Raw genomic sequence first — 21,166 nt, forward strand, 5'->3', positions numbered from 1 at the left:
TTGGCATTACCTTAGTAAAAATGGATGAACTCAAAATCATATTTAAAAAGGTCACTTAGTAATCAAAATAATATTGAAAAACGGCTTTGAAAGTCTCAAAAAATTTCAAACGTAAAAAAAAAAAAAACTTGCTCCTGGTTTCTTCATGCTTTAAACATTTATGCTTTACTATATACCAATATTTAATGTATATTCACTGACTGACATGAAGTGAGGTGAGCATACACTTACTAATTTGCAGGGGAGACAAACTTCTATCGAGTTATGGATTTGGATTAGTAAAGATTATTCGGAATAAAAATTATATTATATTAATTAAATTACATCAATTATCGTGACTGTATCTTCTTCTCAATCCATTTTTAATGTTAAATAGTAAAATTAACATATTACTAATTTACAAAAGTAACAGAAAATATTTAAAATAAAATCTTAATTCATTACTCCCTTTTTCTAAGCTTATAAAAAATTTACCATATTGTTTGAACGTGATTTTTTTTTTTAGCGTTTAAAGTTTTGGTAAGTCAAAAGTTAAAACGTAGCACAGATAAATAAAAAAACGGAGAAATATTAAGCAATTATAAAGTTTACTTTTTTTTATTTCATATTTACAATCTCTTTAAAATTAAATTCAATTTAGATAAAGTAATAAAAAAATTATAACTTAAGAAGAATATTGCAACAACAACACTGAAGTTTAAAGAAAGTTTTCGTAATGTCACATGATTGCCTTAATCACATGACAGCTATTCTAAATCACGGTCACTTTTAAAACATACTTAATCATTGGTGACCTAAATGATATACAAAATGTTTCAATAAAAGAAAAAAAAAACACAAAACAAACAAAAAACCTCTGTTCAAAATATGTTCATTAATATTAATTATTTAATCTTTTTTTAGAGCTTCGTTTAATATATGTATGAATAAAGAACTTTTTGAGTTCAAAGATGTTCTGCGATAAGAAATAATTGTTTTTAACTAATGGTTAATTAAAAATTCTTTTGACTAATGAAAAGAATTTTGTGTTGTGCAATGCATAAATGATATAAAAACAAATTATACAGATGTAGAAAACGAATTTAAGGTATATAAGAAAGAGCAGCTTTTAGCAGTTACAAGAGTTACTATCTGGTTTACTGGGCTGATGTTTTCGGAGAGTAGCGTTGCCGTATTGAATGCCAGATCCCATTCGTTCTGGATCCAGGTCTCCTAAAATTGTCAAAAAAAAAAAACAAAAAAAAAAATTGAAAAAGTATAAAAGATTACAAAAATTAAAAAAAATCTTTTCCGCTGTATTCAAATCACCGAGCCCCTGGGACCCACTATAATCGAGGAGGCTTATTTTTTTCTAACTGTTGCTAAAGCCCTGTCTCTGCCATTTAACTCCAAAACACGAACCTTGACAATTAAAGAAAAAAATTAAAAGCAAAAAAAAAAAGCGACAAATTAGGCGTGGTGCTTCCAAGGGCGTGGTGGGTTTTTGACAAAATGCTCTACTACCACACCACTACAAGATAAAATAAAATAAACGCATAAAAATAACAATTTAAATTATAAGACAAACAACCATTCAAGGTCAAGATACCTGCGTCAATTTTAGTCAGAATCGATCTAGAACATTTTAAAAATGCTTCTTCTACATTTTCTCCAGTGGCCGCACTTGTTTCCAAAAACATTAGCTCTAATAAAAATATAATGATAATAATATTAATAACAATAATAGTAGATACATATATACTAACACAAAAAACTTCTTTTTTGAAGAACCATTAGGGAACTTACCGTTCTCTTGCGCAAACCGACTCGCTTCCAAAAAAGTCACTTCTCTATCAGCTTCTAGATCTTTTTTATTTCCCAGTAAAATAATAACAATATTAGGACTTGCAAGCGTTCTTGCATCGGTTAGCCATGTGGTGAGCGTGTTGTATGTCTCACGGCTACAAATGCACATAAATTCAAATGAGTGTTTCTTATAAATTTTAAATTTACTACTTTTGTAGAATTATTATTTTGAGAAACTTTTAAAACTGCAAAAAAATTTGCTTTACAATTAAATCCCAAAAAACCCTATTGTCGAATAGAAATGTACCTTGTGATATCATAAACAAGTAGAGCACCAGCAGCCCCTCTATAGTAACTGCGAGTAACTGATCTAATTATAAAATAAAAAAAATAACGAAAAAAATTAACTATTATGAACTTATTGGTATAATAGGTAACAAAACTTTTTGTGTCATAAAATAACAAAATTAGCTAATTCTTTATTTAAATAGATAACACCAAAAACTAATTTATTTATACAAAAAAACTAAATCTCTGGTGTAGAAATATACTGACATACATGACAGAACTGACATACGGGACATACTGACAGAAACATACTGACATTGTTTATTTTCGTCCCGTAGGGACACTTACAAATGTAAGTACACACTTACAAAAGTAAGTACACACTTACAAAAGTAAGTACACACTTACAAAAGTACGTACACACTTACAAAAGTAGGTACACACTTACAAAAGTAAGTACACACTTACAAAAGTAAATAAACAAAAACTTACAAAAGTAAATAGGGTCTTACACACTTGAAAAAGTAAATAAGTACACACTTATAAAAGTAATTAAGTACATACTTACAAAAGTACACTTATACAAAAGTAAATAAATACACACTTACAAAAGTAAATAAGTACACACTTACAAATTTAAGTGCACACAATTTTTATCTAGAACTTTAATCTAGAAAATCAATTGGTTTTCTCAAAAAGCAAAAGGTCTTTATGGTATACCAAGAAATTCGGTTTTTTGGTAAAATAAAAATGTTTTATCTTTCCATCAAATCAAACTTCAAAACTATAGTTGTTTTAGAAAACAAATGATTTTTTTTTCCCTAATTTTGTTTTCCAGAGTTCATTGATAATTTTTGAATCTGATCATGTTTTTTTCACTAGAACAAGAATTGTAGATCTGACAAAAAAAAGTACAAAGAGTTAAAAGAAGCAATGGAGTAATTTTATTTAGACTTAAAAAATAGTTTATAGAGTTGCACCATTTTTTTAAACAAACTTGTTAGATTTATATTTGATTAATTAAAAATAACTATTTGTTTTTGATTGATTCAAAATAATTTAACTACAAAAATTAAAAAAAACTTTGACTGGTAATAAAAATAAAAATCTGCAAAACAGGTTAACACCAGGAAATTTTGTAAAAGATTAGTTCAACTTTTCCATTGAAAAAAAAAAAGATGCATATAGTTATGTAAAAAAATACTTCACAATTTTTAGAATTAATATAAGAGACTTAATTGCTTGAAATTGCTTGAAATATTCATATGGAAAAGACTTTTCTTGTGCTCTGTATGTGATTCAGTATTAAATGTAATAGTGATAGATATACAATGTATATTTATATGAGCTTCTATTTTTTTTAAACATAAAAAAAAATTAACCCTAATTTTATAACCTAAATCTTTCTTGGCCTGCAGTATCCCATATCTGTAGCTTGACGCTTTTGCCACCGATATTGACAATCTTTGAACCAAATTCTACTCCAATTGTATGATGTGCATCTTGCTTAACTAAAATATATTTAAAAATTATTACCTATAAATCAGATTTTAAGTTACCTATACATCAGATTTTAATTAGTAGGAAAAGATTAAAAAGAAATGAATTTGGTGAAAATTATATAAAATAACAATATAGAAATGTTATAATGAGCTAATGCAACTAAATGTTTATTTTGCTTCCGGTTTTTTATAATATAAAATATTTATTTCCTTGATATTTGACACTATCATCTTGTGTCTAAATGAATAAAAACATGCTAATATTTGATTTTGGTTTCTTGAATATGTATTCCCAATTTTTTAAATAACAATTTTTTTGTATTTTTAAAAAGTCAGCCAGTAATAAACTAAACACATTGAATACTGCAAGAATAAAAATGTGCAATTGTCAATTTTTTTTACCAGCAATTTTACATAAAACTAATTAAACATTTTTTCTAACAGAATGGTTGATATGACTTCACTTGTGTTATTAATTTTCTAACAGAATGGTTGTCATGACTTCACTTGTTATTAATTTTCAATTGTTTTTAAAATATACGTTTTGTGCACATTTTTGATGTTTACAAGGAATTTCATTTTAGTAAAATAAAATAAAAAGGTGGAACAAAAGCCTTAGGCTTAAACAAGAGATATTTCTTAAGCAAATAAATATTTCTCTATATTAAACAAGAGATATTTCTTAAGCAAATAAATATTTCTCTATATTAAGCAAATAAATAAAGTTTGCTTGTTGAACAATATATAGTAATAATTGTGCTACAATTTAAAATCAATCTAATTTTTAATAATTACATAGTAAATAAATAAATTATATAACTATATTTTATATATGCTATAAATTTTTATTAGATAATTATGTTATTAAATATTGTTCTAAAGTTTATTTGTTCAAAAAACTCTGAGGACTTATTGGATACTGCATAATTCATTGATCCTTTAAGCTGGGGTTTCAAAAAAAAAATGTTTGTAAATATAAATTCAGACAATATAAGAGTTGAATTTTTATTATATATACATTTTTTATATAAGCTAGCTCATCCCTCAGAATAAGGGTCAGCATTGTTGAAGGTCAGCAACTCTGACCTGGCTGCTGACCTTCAACAGCCAGGTCAGTTTTATGGTAAAACCTTTGTGTCAATTATTTTTTTTGCTTACCTCATCCCTAACTTAAACAGTTTAAGGTCAGCAATTTATTACTGACCTTATTTTTCCTAATTTCAAGGACGGCCAGCTTATTTCAAGCATTCATATTTGTAATAAAAGTCTCAAGTTATAAAATTAATCATTATATCAGATCAAACACTATTTAATTCTTTTAAAAGTAAAGCTTAGTTTGTTGTCACTGTAATTCCAATACCTGAACACAATTATAACTTAAAGTTAAGTCTAAATAAAAAGTTTTTCAGGATAAGTCTAAATAAATACACTCTTGCTAGCTTAGATTAAATTTTGTTGTATCAAAACAATTAACAAGTTTTTTTTCTGTTGCTAAATATTTTGATTAAAAAAATTAGCTTGAAAATTAGTTCTTATGTATACATATGTATTAATAACTTTTCATAATTTTGTAAAATAAATCAATATGTAAACTTTTTTCAGAAACTTTGTTATTTTAACATGAACAATTTTTTACTTACATTTATTTTCCATAAACTGATGTAAGATGCAGGATTTTCCAACACCAGCGCTACCAATAATAAGATACTTGAATAAATAATCTAGAAAAAATGAATTAAAAAAATTGAAAAAATTAACCTTTGTAAAAAAAATTGCAAAAACAGTTCTTTACTATTGCCAAGAAATTCAAATTGTTTTTTTTATTTCCATGAATTTCCCTTGAAAATTAAAAATACTTGCTTTCTTTTTATTATTAAAACCGAATCTTATATTAACATAAGAACTTTTTACTTTTTTTCAATATCTTCACTTCCAAAAAGGCTACAAGCAACCATTAATAGAGTTGGGAGTTACTAGAAGAGAAAAGATGAAGCTTATAGAGCTAGATAATGATTAACAGACTTAAAAGATTGCAAATTATACAAATCAGGAAAACAAGATAAAGGAAGCAAATTCCAAAGAACTGAAGTTCGAGGAAAAAAACTAGATGAATAAGAATTTTTGGAGCACTTAGGAACAATCACAGTAAAAAGATAAGACTTAAATGAATGAAGCGTAACATGAGAATGAATTTGCCCCCTCCAAGCAACTAGAGAGTGTTGGCTTCTCATCAAGACAAGAATAAAATAGTAGTATCATTGGCGAGCAATCTAACACCTTAGATGAGAGAATTTCTGGAAGAATGTTAATGTAAGTTAAAAAGAGTATGGGCCCAAGGAAAGAACCTTGAGGAACCCCTGAATTTACAGGATATGAAGAAAAGTACTGTCTATTGAGGACAACTTTTATACTACGATTTGTAAGAGATGATTCAATAGTCTTAAAGTGTTACCTGATACACTGTAAGAAAAAAGCTTATGGAGAAGACCAGCATGCCAAACTTTATCAAAAGCTTTAGAAATGTCAAGAGCAATAGCCTCTCCACCCTATTTAATACACAATAAAACCTATAGTTATTACTGTTAGTAAATCACCTGTAGAACAAGACGATTAAAATCTATATTAATGATCAGAAAGAAATAATCTATATTAGATTCAAAATTTGAGATTAAATATTTGTTAATTAAAAACTCAAAAACCTTGCTTATGATAGTAAGAAGACTAATGGGATGGTAGTTAGAAAAATTAGATCGCTCTCCAGAATTTTTGAAAATAGGGATAACAGATGCTGCTTTCCAGCAGAATGGTAAACAAAGTTCTGATAAGCACTTGTTAAATAGTTTTAAAAGTATAAACAACAGCTCCGTAGAACACTTCTGCAAGACTATAACAGGTATGTTGTCTGAACCACAAGGTGTGGAAAAATCTAGGCAGGAAATTACTTTGGATACAGAAGCTGGAGTGATACAAATATCAAGCAATAGACCGACCTGTTTGTTGGCTATATCAGGTAGAATGCAACTAGTGGAATCAAGAGGTGATATTGATGAGAAGTTCTTAGCAAACAATTCTTTAGGTGGAGTGACAAAATCTGAACCATACAAGAGAGGTGGAATAACAGATTTGCCCTTATCATAGATACTGTCAAAGATTTCCCAGAAGTCACAAGGACCTAATTTTTGAGATGAAATACAAGATTTCGTGACCTGAGAATAGCGGGCTTTGTCATTAGGCAAAACCTTTTTACAATGGTTTCTAGCAATAGTATACAGACATGTGCTTTCTGTTTTACTGATAGATATGAAAGTAACGGTTTCGATTGGAAATTGCAGCAGCACGGTGTGATGAAAACCATGGAGAAGAGTGAGACTTAAGTTGGAATCATCGAGAGAGAATAAAAGATTCCATGCCAGCTTGAATCCAAGAAGTTATTTAAGAAGCACATTTGTCAGCAGGAAGATGAAAGACTTCTACCCAAGGGCCATCACGAAGAAAATCAGTTAAAGAGTCCCAGTCAGCTTTAAAATAGTTGTAAGAGGTACGACGATAGGGGGATTCTGGTCTCAGGATGAATGTGGAGAAAAAACGAGTTGAAAAGTTGACTATTTGGATTAGAGATTGAGAAAGACAAAAGTTGTGGGCCTTAACGCCTGCAGAGTCACTGACACAAGAGCCAAGTCATTCAGTGTGATGATCATAAAAGTCTCCTAAAACAACGATATTGGCTGAAGGATAAAGAGAAAGGGCTTGGTCAACACTAAGATCACAAGATGAGACAGCTGAACTCAAATTAGTTTCACAATGAGCAAGTAGGTCTGGTGAACTTTGCAAAAGATAAGACTCAACAGAAGTCTTTGAAAATTCAAATAAATAAAAACAAAGTTAAAACCCGAGCTATTGTATGATATGGGTTCAAATCCTGCCACCGCCAACTATGCGCTAGAGTAGTACTTCGGTACGCAAAAATGTTGGTCAATAATGAACGCTACTTTGGATTAGTCTTAATGACTATTTGTGGCTGTTCTTATGCTAAGCCAACAATATCATCGGATATAACATTGCATAGAAACATAAAGCATGAAAATTCAAATAAGAAGTTACTTTGAAGACCATGAATATTAGTGAATGATAGATTTAGAGAACTTGGTGATGACAATGGTTTTTTTTGTTTTATAGTTTTTGGTACTTTAGCAATTATTAAATTTGTTGAAAAACAGATAGTACTCAGTACACTGTTAAGCCTCAGCCTCTCTGAGAGCTACCATAGAGTTCTGGAAACCTGATAACCAGCAGGCCTCAGAACCATACAACTGAGTTTTAGAGCTGTACCCTAATTAGGAGATAATAGAATGAGTTGCTTAGTAATAAAAACAGTGACACAAGTTTCATTTTCACCCATTTTAAAGTTTTTTTTGTTGATTTGTTATATGAAAAGCCATCTTCCCCCATTCGCCATCTTGCCTGTTTTCTCTGATTACCATGATATTTTTACAATAAGCAGATTTCTTATTAATTACAAAAGCATTGGTTTTAAAGTAATCAAATTTTAATTGCTTTTTTAAGGAAAAAAAATTATATTTACAAAGCAAACAGTAAATAGCAACAAATAAATCACATTTATGTGTCGCTTATTCCTGTTTTATTTTTTTCTTTGTTTATTTTTTTTTTACTTTTGTTTTTTATTTTATGAACAAAACAATAAAAATTTTTTTTTTTTGCGTTGTCAAACTTTTTATATTGCATTGCATCATGACTTTTTGGACTTGCAGAAAAAAAAACTGAGTTATTTAGTGCAAATAAATATAGCAATACTGTTGGCATTCCTATATTAAAAAATGGCAACCCTTTTACCGAGTCCCTTACTTACATTTTTTTGGATTATTATTCACTACTGATCTCTTATTGAAACCATATTTACAATCAATTGCTAAGTTTTCATCTGCTAACTTTGCAATCGATTCATTTACACTTGATTCCATTCACAAAAAATCTTCTCTTTTCGATCACTTAGAACAGGCAGCTGATCTTGAATCTGATCTCATTTTTGTAACAGGTTAGGCATTGCAGTGGCTTGTGAATTTTAATTCCAACAAAACTAAGTAAGTTACTGAAAACAACTATCGCAACACATTCAATATTAATGAATGGCAACCCTATCACTGAGTCCTCTTTCTTACCCCTTCTTGGATTATTGTTCATTACTGACCTTTCATGAAAACTATATTTACAACCGATTATCTGCCCATTTATTTGTCCATCATTAGTCAACCCATCAAGTCAGCATCTGGTAAGGTTGCTTTTCTTTATCGTGCTCATCATTTTCTTACTCCTGATTCCATTCTCTACCGATACTTATCTCTTATATGCCTCTGTATAGAGTACTGTTGTCATATTTGTGCTAGTTATTCTAATAATGCTCTTTCTCTTCTAGACAAGGTTCAAAAACACATTGTAAACGTAGTTGGACCTGCTTAATCTGTCATGATTAAACCACTCTCCAATCATCATAAAGTTGCATTTATTTCTCTTTTCTACAAGAACTCACAGTTGCTGCTTAAAGTATCTACTATTTATTTTACTAATCTTTATACTATTTCTGTTTCCATCAACCATAACTCATTCTTGCTTGACTCTATTCAGCAAAGTCACATCCTTTTACTGTATCTGTCCATGCATATTCTAAAAACTCGTATTTGTCTTTTTTTCCCAGTTACAATTTTTTTGACAAGTAAGATTACAACAACATACTTTAGAGGGAACCCTATCACTAATATATAGAGCCATTTTAGAAAAACTCAAGAAAAATTATTAAAATGAGATAAGAAACAACACAAAAAGTATCAAAGTAGACAATAATTGATTTTGTAAGTAATGCACATCAAAACCGCTTTTCTTAGTCGTAGTTAGATCCTTTATTATTCTTATATTATTAATTTGTCTTAGTTTATATACACACTTTTAAACAGCAACAACAACAACAACAACAATAACAACAAACAAACAAACAAAAAATCCAAAATAGCCATACTGAGATTTAAAAAAATATGATAATTTAAAAAAAAAAAAAAATTTATAGAAAAGAGTCATAATAAAAACTGTTTTTAAACACTAAAAGAAAAAATATCACAAGTGATTTGATGATATCAATAATAAATTCAATTCCACTTTTGCATTTTGAAAAACAATACTTTATTGTAATTCAAATATTTGATTTTGTTTCATTATAAACTAAATACATTAGGAGCTTTTAGGAGACAATATACTTTTTGGTTACTCATTACTTTGAAATATTTAAAATAATCATCTTAGATTTCATTACTTTAAAAAAGACATTTGTAGATGTTCTTATTTCTAGATTTAAACATAATCTTATAAAAACCTGCCATTATATACCATATATAATATCATTATTTACCATATATATTATTAACCATATTTAATATCCATTTAATTTTAAATTAAAATTAAATGGATAGTATATATGGTTTCTATGAGAGACCAGTAATAAATAGTTACTTAAGAAGATGTAAAGAAGATGACTCAGTAAGAGTGTTATCATTCATCAATATAGGAATATAAACAATATTGCAATAATTCAAAGCATGCCATATCCTATTAAAAGACTGATATTTCAAGATCAATTGAATAGAATATTTATTTTATAATAACTAACAAATTAGAACAACAAGTCAGCAGCAGAACAAGAGGGACGAAATATTGATTGTCAGAGAGTAAGTTGTTAGAGGGTAACTCCATGTCAAATGACCCAGAAACTTTTCAAAATGTCATCCTATATCTCAGATTTGGCTGATTTTTATATAGTTGACAGTACTTAGAAAAATAAGATTTCCTTGAAAAATTTAGCCTCTGGCTCCAAGAAGATCCTGAAATATGACCATTTTACTTTTAGCAGATGCTGGTCAGGCCCCTCTTGTCCCCTCAGAATTGCAACGTTTACTTAGAGGTTTCAAGTTACATAATTTTAAAAATATCTGATCTTTTCACTTAAAAATTTGCAAAATTTGCAAAATGTGAAAAATTATTTTTAAGTACCTGTATCTATCAATTTAAACAAATTTAGGCAATTTTTTATATACCTGATTTTGATGCTCAAGAAACCCATGTGGCCTTGATGGTATCAAAAAAAAAAAAACTATTACACGTCATTCTATATTCAGTGATTTTCCAAAAAATATAAAGATTTTGATCTACAAGTATATGGATTATGGGGCACGCTACCTACATTTTGTAGCGGAGTATTGCAATAGATTTTTCACTACCTTCCAGAATTGTTGGAGCTCTGAAACTTTTGGCATTTCTGTAGTGTCGATGAATGTGCATATTGAAGTTATTTTCAGGATCCAAGACACGAGGGAGGGGCTGGGTCATAAGCCCCACTTTTTTGTAGCAGAATTTTGTAATAGATTTTTTACTACTTTCCAGACAAACTGGAGCTCTGATAATTTTAGCATTTGTGTAGTCCTGATGAACATTTCTTTAAATTGTTTCCAGGGCAGATAACCAGAGGGCTGGGGCACTGTTTTCATTTTTTTTTTTAGTTTATTTTTGTTCCATTTGGTTTTTGATCATTTTCAATGATTTTTTTTTAATGTTTTAAGAAAGTACATATGTTTATAAGATTTTAGATTTGCAAGTATACAGATAAAAACAGCCATCCATCTAAAATAATAATTTTAACAGATTTTTACATTGTAATTTTAACATTGTAATAACATTACATGTAAAAATATATTAAAATTTATTATTTTAATAGATTTTTTAATATTTTAAATTTTTTGAATTGAAAAAAGTTGATATTTTTTAATGCTAAAATGTTATGAGTAAGTTGTTAACTAAAATCCAACAGTAAAAAAACATCCTGTTGTAACATTACATCAACAAAATGTTATGAGTAAGTTGTTTAATTAACTAAAATCCACCAGTAAAAAAACATCCTGTTGTAACATTACATCAATAAAATGTTATGAGTAAGTTGTTTAATTAACTAAAATCCAACAGTAAAAAAACATCCTGTTGTAGCATTACATCAATAAAAAGAAATCTATCACCATTTAAAATCATTGTTTTATTTATTTTTTACTAATTCTAAAATGTTATTAGCAAGTTGTTTTATTGAACAAAAACTATTAATAATAACAAAAAAATATCCTGTTATTACATTAGTATAGCAGAAATTTATTACCTATTAAATTCATCATTAACATTTTTAACATTAACAATTTAATTACAATTAAACAACCATGTTAAAGAGACAAAAATCTTTTTATTTAAAAAAAAATATAAAAGAAATCAATCACTGTTTACCATTACAATGGTGTTTAAGTTGCTTTAATTGTATTAATTACAATTGTTTTCTCATTTTTAATTTAAACTGAAATAGTTTTACAATAAGAATGGATTCATGTGATTTTAGAAAACTGTTAAACGATACTTGTCATAAACTAATTTATTGTAGAAAGACTGACTTATAGAGATTTGATTGTAATAGAGAAGATGTCAGAGAAGAATTAATTTGGAGATCTGGAATAACAGATAATAAAATTTTAACAATCTGCCTTCACCATGTAAAAGATTTTTGGTACAAACTTTGAAAAGAAACATACAAATGTTGTAATTTAGTGAATAAGCATTAATTAAAAAAAAAAGCAATTTAAGGTAAATAATTGTTGATAAAGAATCATTGTAAAATCTGTTTTGAAAGATAAAATTAAAGTCAACTAATTTGTAAAAGTTTTTTAATAAGATGGTTTGGTTATGCATTATATATTGAAATAAAAACAAATTGTTTTCATGTTCATAGGTAATCACTGAAAATAAAGTTTCCTCTTCATTTCAGGTTGTCATGTATTAACACTAGACTCAACAAAACAATTGCGAGTCTATTTTCCAAATATTGTGCCTGGATATCAACTATGTTGGAGCTGCTTTGATGCTATAATTGGTAGTTTTAATGAACAAGATACTTGTGCATTTGAGGAACCTTTTTTAACTTCTGAAAAGATTCACTCACTAAAGGCATTGATTACTAGTCTTGAAATAATAGGTGTAACCCATAAAACTTCATGGTATTCCAAAGCATCAATGGTTATCTATTGCTAAAATAAAAGATAAAAAAACAATGACAAAGTGTGAAGAGCATATTTCAAAAATATATAATGTTAGCAAAGCAGAATTGAAACATAAAATTCTTCACATCAAAAAAATTGACAAAAGTAAATGTGATGATTTAGACAAACTTACAGCAGAAATAAAAAAAAAATTAGTTGTTTCTGACCGAAAAACCCAAATTCAGATGTTAACATTTACACAAGAGTCTTGATCAAGAAATTATGCTGCGAGATATTTTAACATCCCTGAATACCAAATTGAAAATTTGGTATTCAGGGATGTTAAAAAAGCACGAAAATTTTTTTAAAAAAAAGGGATATTTGAAGTTCCAGACACTAAGAAAAGAAAAATATTTTTTAAAACAACATTAAATAGAGTCATTAATATATACCATGATGAAGAATTTACAAGACAAATTCCTGGTAAAAAAGATTACATAAGTATTGACAGAAAACAACACATGCAAAAGTGTCTGATTTTATGTAATCTTAAAGAACTGTATGTTTCTCTTAAAACTAAATATTTGCAAGAACTTATTGCAGGCCTTGTTAAGAAGCGTTACGTAGCTCGAATGTTGCCTGCGAAAAGGCGATTTGCCTACGCATTCAGCAGTTTTGCGTTACGCAAAAACTTTTATCTTTTAGAATATTTAAATTATCTTTTGATATCATTTATATGACGTTTATGCAGAAGAAATAAAGTCGTAAGTAAAAGCATTTAACTGCAACTGTAAACTAATAGATTTTTTGTCAAAGGAACAGTTTGTTTAATAATTCTTTTGTTGTTGTTAAAAATTAGTTGAAAAAAATAAAGTGTTTTAGGTTTTATCTCAAGGAATTAAATATATATAAATATAAAAATTATTTTTTGTCATATTAATATATTTTGTAATACTAATATAAAAATTATTTTTTGTCATGATAGTTTAAAAAATGCACGATTTATTTTGATGTAAATATTTTATTAATAAGATATTTTGTTTATTGTTAATTCAATAGCGTAAAGTTTTAATGACATTTGATTAATTTATGAAAATAAATTATGATTACAAACATGTTATTGGTAACTGATAAATAATAAAAAAAACTCTTTGTTTAAAAACATTATTAAAAAGAGTTTTATTAATTTTAAATTATTTTATTAATAATATAACCAAAAACCAACTGTAAAATTATAAGAAAATAAACAAATATTATGTTACGTTTTATGAAAAAAATATTTTGTTCAAAATAAAATTTAGTTCATATTTGAAAAAAATAATAAAAATGATTTTTCAAATAGGAACTTATATTTTATTTGTAACTTTTGTGAGGAAAAGAAAACTGTTTGTATGATTTTTAACGCCCCATTATTCTCTATTTATTGAGCGTAAATGACCAGCTTAAAGAAAAATCATTTTGCTTCATTTGAGAAGATAATGAGCATGACATTAGTTTTGTCTGAATGAAGTTCAAACATAAATAGTTAATTATTTAAAAGAAAATCATCCTAATATTTCAAAGATTCTTTATTTTTTAGATGGTTGTGCTGTATAATAACAGTATAAAAACCACAAAAACCTTTACAACATCTGTCTCCATAAAGATGATTTTGACATTGATGCAGAGTGGACATTTTTTTATACAAGTCATGGTAAGTCGAGTGATGGTATTGGTGAAACTGTAAAATGATTAACTGCAAATGCAAGTCTACTAAGACCCATAAATTACCAGAACTTATTGCAGTAATATTGAATTGTAATAAAATGTTTGACTACTGTACAAATAATATTAAAGGGATTATTATTTTCAAGATTGAAAAAGAAAGACAGACAAAATTACGCACCACTTTAAAAATACGTTTTCAGCCAAGTAGAACAAGTGGAACAAGTAGTAGTTCCAAGTGGAACTAACATCAATACATTGAAATTTGGTGAATTTCTTCTGTGTAAATATGATATGTTTGATTGAATTCGTATAATAAATGAAATTTTGAGACAATATTGAGCAAGATGTTATGGTTACATTTATGCACTGGCATGGTTCTCTTAACAAACTTTTCTGGCCATCTAGAGCAGATGAGTGTTGGGTTTCAATTACCAACATAGTTTGTATCAATGATGCACCTGTAACAACAACTGGATATATGTATAATTTGACCATTGATGCATCTAAGCAAATCTTAACACAATTTTGACACTTTATATTTGTGTACTTTGTTGTATACAATTAAATAAAACAAGTACAAACCAAAAAAAAATTTTTAAATGATATTTTCAAAGATTTTTTTTTTATTGTTTTTTTCAAAGAAAAAGCAATAAAAAAAAAATCTTTTTTAAAAAAAAAAAGTTGTGCATGGTCCCAGTACCCTGGACCATGAACCCTCTGGTTGTCTGCCCTGGAAACAATTTAAACACCCGTGCGTCAGGACTACACAAATGTTGTCTAGTTTGTCTGGAAGGTAGAGGAAAATCTATCACAAGATTCTACTTCAAAAAAGTGGGACACTTGCCCCAGTCCCCTCTGATGTCTTGAACGCTTGAAAAAAATTTTAACATGCATATTCATTGGCACTACAGAAATGCTAACATTTTCAGAGCTCTAGCTAGTCTAGAAGGTAGTAAAAAATCAATCGCAATAATCCGCTACAAAAAAGTAGAGACCGTGCCCCATTATTCATATAAAGAAGTCCATATACTTGCAGATAAAAATCTTTATATTTTTTGAAAGATCGATGAATATAGAATGATGTGTAACATTTTTTTTTGATATCATCAAGGCCATATGGGTTTCTTAAGCATTAAAAACAGGTATATAAAAAATTGCCTAAATTTATTTAAATTGATATAAACAGGTATTTAATTTTAATTTTTTACGCTTCAGATCATTTATTAGGATTCGTCACTCCCAAAAATAACCACGTACAAATTTTTAAGTAAAAAAACAAAACAAATATTTTTAAAGTTATGTGACTTAAACATTGCAATTCTGAGGGACAAGAGGGGCCTGGCCAGTATCTGTTAAAAGTAAAACAGTCATATTTCAGGTTTTTTTGGAGCCAGAGGCTAAAAATTTTAACGAATTTTTATTTTACTAAGTACTCTCAACTGCATAAAATCGGAGATGTATGGTGACATGACCTGGAATTACCCTTAATTAGAGTACTAACAGAGATACCTTCCACAATTACAAACAATTATAAATAGAAATCAAGTTATAAAAAATTAATATTCAGTATAATTAACAAAAAGATATTTACAGCAGTATCAATTTATATAATTTATCAGTAATATTAATGATATACTTTTTACTATAATTCTGCATTAAAAAAAAATTTTTAGTAAAAATAACTTATTTTTCATGAGACTTTTTACAGATAAACTTAATTTTTAATTAAAAGATAATTAAAATTTTTTTGTTGATACTTGGGACAATTTGTTACAGAATGATAAGATAGTATTTTTAGAATTGATGTTATCGATTTTAATAGAAACAAACTCCTTATCATAATCAGATTTGCATAGGTTATTTTCTAACTTATACTGAAAATTATCTTTGATATAAATTATAACACCTTAATATTTATTATTATTTACTTTATTAAATTGATAATTTAAAAGATATTATTTCGAGTGTTTGCTGATCTAACTATATGAAACAAAAACCATTTCTGCAAAGTAATATTACTTGATTGAAAAAAAGTCGTGATTTTTTAAAATACTTTTTATAAAATCAATTTTCATTTTTGTTGAACAACTTGATAAACTCAAATTAAAAAATCTAAAACTTCAGCTTATTTAAGTAAAGGCAGAAAGTGACCACAAACCTAGAATGGTAATCATCCTAGTAATTTGCAAAACTTTCTGTTTTTTTAAATGTAAAACTTTTATGGCAACTGATGAAAATAAATTTTAAAAAGAATTACAATGGTCTCAGTTTTCAGAAAATTTTAACTAATAACAAAATACATGCTAATTGAATAACTTATTATGGGCTACTTTTGTGTAATACGAGGTTGTTAGATATTTTTATGCCTAAATCTATCTTTATATGAACTTGTAACATTAATAATACTATTATTATAAATAATAATAATAATAATATACTAGGGTGCCCAGATTTCATGATTTTATCAGGATTATCCTGATTTTTAGAAGCCTGATTCTAAAAATGCCCTGATTTTGTACTGAAATTAGGGTTCCCGTCCTAATTTGTCCTAAAAATTTTTAAAATTTTAAGATAATCAAGCTTACTATCTCGAAAAAGGTTTGCGGCAATTTTGAATTGACTATAAATTCACAAGACAACTCAAGAAATAAATGACGTGTTGAACTATTTGCTGCGTGAACCTCAATAGTGTTGTAAATCTTGTCTAATATTTGCCAGAGAATAACTAGCAGCTCACATTACAATAATGGTTTTACACATGTGCTCAGAATCATGTAGTGACTTATGAATGTGTTGATAATCATGTTTTGTAAGCCACTTGGGAATTTTGTTGTGAAATGTTATATGTGGTTTATATTGTTTTTTAGTTTATGATTCGCAGTCAGATAGTGAGAAATATAAAGTATTAGTTAAAATATAACTATACTAAATAAAAAATGCTTCATTAGTGTCTCAGGGAAACATAGAATAAATTTCACACATAGGAAGCTGAACCTTAAAATAAAGTGTGTTGCAGTCAGTTTCAATTCAATCGCTTTATTTTCAGATACATAGATTCTCTTATTATATATTATACACCATAAATATTTGTTTCAGCATTTTTGTACTCAATTTAATAATTTTGTATTTAATTTAAATGTTTTTATTTTCAAGATTAATTAAATTACTGTTAAATTAAATAATGGCTACAAATAGGAAGAATCTTTATTGAGAAGAATATTATAAAGATTTTGATGGTATTAAAAAGAGTATAAAGGGAGATTCTTTCGCATTCTATTCATATTGTTCATTGGATATCGATATTGGAAGTACAGGCGCCTTCTAGACATTGTGGTACTAAACTTCATGATGAAAATTCAAAATCCAAGTAGTCAATAGCTCAAATAGGGAGCTTTTTTGTTAGTAAAAATATGCCGGTATCTAAGAAAATATCAGCTGCGAAAGCAGTTCTAGCGTACCATACGGTCCTTCATTTGCTTTTATTCCGAAGTAATGAATGTACTAACAAACTTTAGACAACAATTTTTCCAGATTTGGAAATAGCAAAAAAGTTTTTGTCATCCTACACAAAGTCTCAGGCTTTAATTTGTAACGTTTTAGCGCCAAATTCAGTAAATGAACTACTCAACGAATTAGGAGATGGCTATTTTTCTATTGCTACCGACGCTTATAACCACAAAAAAATAAAAAATTTTCTAATTATAATTAGATAATTTTCAGTGCATGGTTTGGCTGTGAAATTGTTAGATTTTGCTAATTTACAGGGTGAAACATCAGCAATTATATTAGAATATTTGAAAAATTGTTTACAAAACGATAATCTTGATTCAAAAAAATTAGTAGCCTTCAGTGCAGACAATTCTAATGTGAATTTTGGTGGTGCTAATCAACAAGGGCAGAATAATGTCTTCGCCAAATTAAAAACCTTGAATTCTTAATTAAATGCTGTTGGTTGTCCAGCGCATATATACCATAATGCAGCAAAAAAAGCATATGAAATATTATCACTGGACATTGAAATAATATTATTTAAAATTTTAAGCTATTTTAATGGGTCAACATTGCGTCATGAAAAGTTCAAGGAATTTTGTGAATTTGTTGAAATTAAATATTCTACTTTTCCAACACATTGTGTACTAGGTGGCTGAACATGCTACCACTTATTGAACGTATTTTAAAACTGTGAGCCGCATTAAAATCACTTGCCTTATTTATTATATGTTCCAAAAGTTTTGGAAAGCTTATTTAACAATGATTCAAGCAAAATTTATTTCCTGTTTCTTCATAACATCTTGCAATTATTTCAGCAGACTATATTGACTCTGGAGAAGGAAGATCTACTATTACCAGAAATGATAGACACTGTTACTACTTTCACCAAGAAAAGGTGCCAAAAGGACTTCAGCAAAACTTTTTTAGTGTCATTACAGTTTCTAAACTACTAGGTTTAGATAATCCTTATTTGGCCAATCAACTTAAAAGTGAATTCATCAACTTTTATACAACAGCAATTAATTATATTGATAAGTAGTTCTGCTTAGATAATTATCCTTGTTCAACCGATTGGTTGATGTTAAAAGCTAATATTAAATATGATGAAGTTCAAAAGTCAGCTGAGTATTTATTACCAGATATTGCCATGAAAGATTTGTTGTTTGATGAAACAATGAGTTGAACTCATTAGTGGAAGCTTTTTCTGATAAATTAAAGAATTTGCTGATTAATAAAAAATGGTCTACTTTGTTTTGAAGCAAAAAATTTATTGATTTGAAAACTCTAGTAAGCGTAATATTATCGATTCCTACATCAAATACGGCTGTGGAAAGAGTATTTTCCTTGTGCAAAAAGCAGTGGACAGACGATCGAAATCGATTGAATGTTAAAACCGTGAAACGCTTGCTTCAAATTAAAATAAATCATTCTTTATCGTGTGGTGAAATGTATAAAAAGATTTTGGGTGACAAAAATTTGCTGAATCAGATATCGCCTAACAGTAAATACGTGTGAATTTGATATATATTGTAGTATTATAGTAGTAGTTATTTTGAAAATTGCTACTTTTTTAAAAATGTCCTGATTTTGGACCAAAGGTATCTGGGCACCCTATAATATACTAACAATAATAATAATAATAGTAATAATAATAATAATAACAATAATAATAATAATAATAATAATAATAACAATAACAACAATAATAACAATAATAATAATGATAATAATAATAACAATAGTAATAATAATAATAAACTATAGTGTTATTTAATCTAGTTAGTCAAGTAAAAATCTTATAATAATGAAAAACTATAATATCAACAAAATTATACCATAAGTTTCACTCATTTTCTTTCCTTTGAATTTTTAATAAATCTCTTTAATTTTCAAAATTTACATCTAAAATGCTATAACAATTTTAATAGAAAATTAACATAATACAAATATTAAAAAAAAAATTTTACTACTAAATTAAAAAAATAGTTTTACAAAATATTTATTTATTTTTTAATATAAGAAAAGTAGTATTTTATTATGTTCAATAAATAACACACTATGTACATAAATGTATATCACTTATAAGTTTTTTCATATGTTATATATATATATATATATATATATATATATATATATATATATATATATATATATATATATATATATATATATATATATATATATATATATACATACATATATATATATATATATATATATATATATATATATATATATATATATATATATATATATATCTATATCTATATCTATATCTATATATATATATATATATATATATATATATATATATATATATATATATATATATATATATAACATATTATATATATATATAACATATTATATATATATATAACATATTATATATATTATATATATTATATATATATATATATATATATATATATATATATATATATATATATACATACATATATATATATATATATATCTATATATATATACATATATATATATATATATATATATATAACATATTATATATATATATAACATATTATATACATATAACATATTATATATGTATTATATATATATATATATATATATATATATATATATATATATATATATATATATATATATATACTATATATATATATATATATATATATATATATATATATATATATATATATATATATATATATATATATATATATATATATATATTATATATATATATATGTATGTATGTATAATACAAATTGTGCATCATAAAACTTTAGATTTAGATATTGATTTATGATGTTGAGATTTGTGAAAGACTTTAACTAAAAAGTAAATTTTATACTTATGTTACGTTTTATATAGTAAACTCAAAACAAATAAAACGTTTTAAGTACTATCGTCAAAGTTATTTATTAGCTAGTAGGAAAGTTTACTAAACTAACTTTTTATATCGTTCCGAGAAGAGCTTGACAAAACCGGTTATTTTATCTTAATGATGACAACTTTGGAGAAAAAATCGCATCAACTTTCAGAGTCAGGTGTCCCGTTAAAATAAAACCTGTCAAATTTAGGCGTGATTCTAATTAATAATAGTATTAATGATAATAATATATAGCAATAGCAACAATAATAACATTATTAAGAAAAAATACACTTCTTTTATAATATTCACGTGACTCATCGGGGCTATTTAGAAAGAAATATAAATATAAGTTAAGATAACTTGTTTTATATTAAATTAAAATCGCAAAAGGCAGTAATTTTGGATAGAACTGAGTTCAAGGTACACTTTTGTTCAATATTTGACAAATTATACTTAATAATTAA

General features: G+C 26.7%; 1 protein-coding gene across 1 annotated transcript; it reads right to left on the minus strand.

Moving 5' to 3' along the window:
- Positions 1-570: 570 nt before the first annotated feature.
- Positions 571-19,757, minus strand: LOC100200080 (ras-related protein Rab-4B). The gene is made up of 7 exons (XM_065805017.1): positions 19,678-19,757; positions 5,216-5,296; positions 3,470-3,584; positions 2,093-2,155; positions 1,786-1,940; positions 1,589-1,684; positions 571-1,212 (listed from the first exon to the last, which is right to left on the minus strand). Exons 1-7 carry the CDS (start codon positions 19,691-19,693, stop codon positions 1,109-1,111), a joined length of 630 nt encoding a protein of 209 aa, XP_065661089.1. The 5' UTR covers positions 19,694-19,757; the 3' UTR covers positions 571-1,108.
- Positions 19,758-21,166: the final 1,409 nt, after the last annotated feature.

Source organism: Hydra vulgaris, chromosome 09 (assembly GCF_038396675.1).
Source record: "Hydra vulgaris chromosome 09, alternate assembly HydraT2T_AEP".
Lineage (NCBI taxonomy): Eukaryota > Metazoa > Cnidaria > Hydrozoa > Anthoathecata > Hydridae > Hydra > Hydra vulgaris.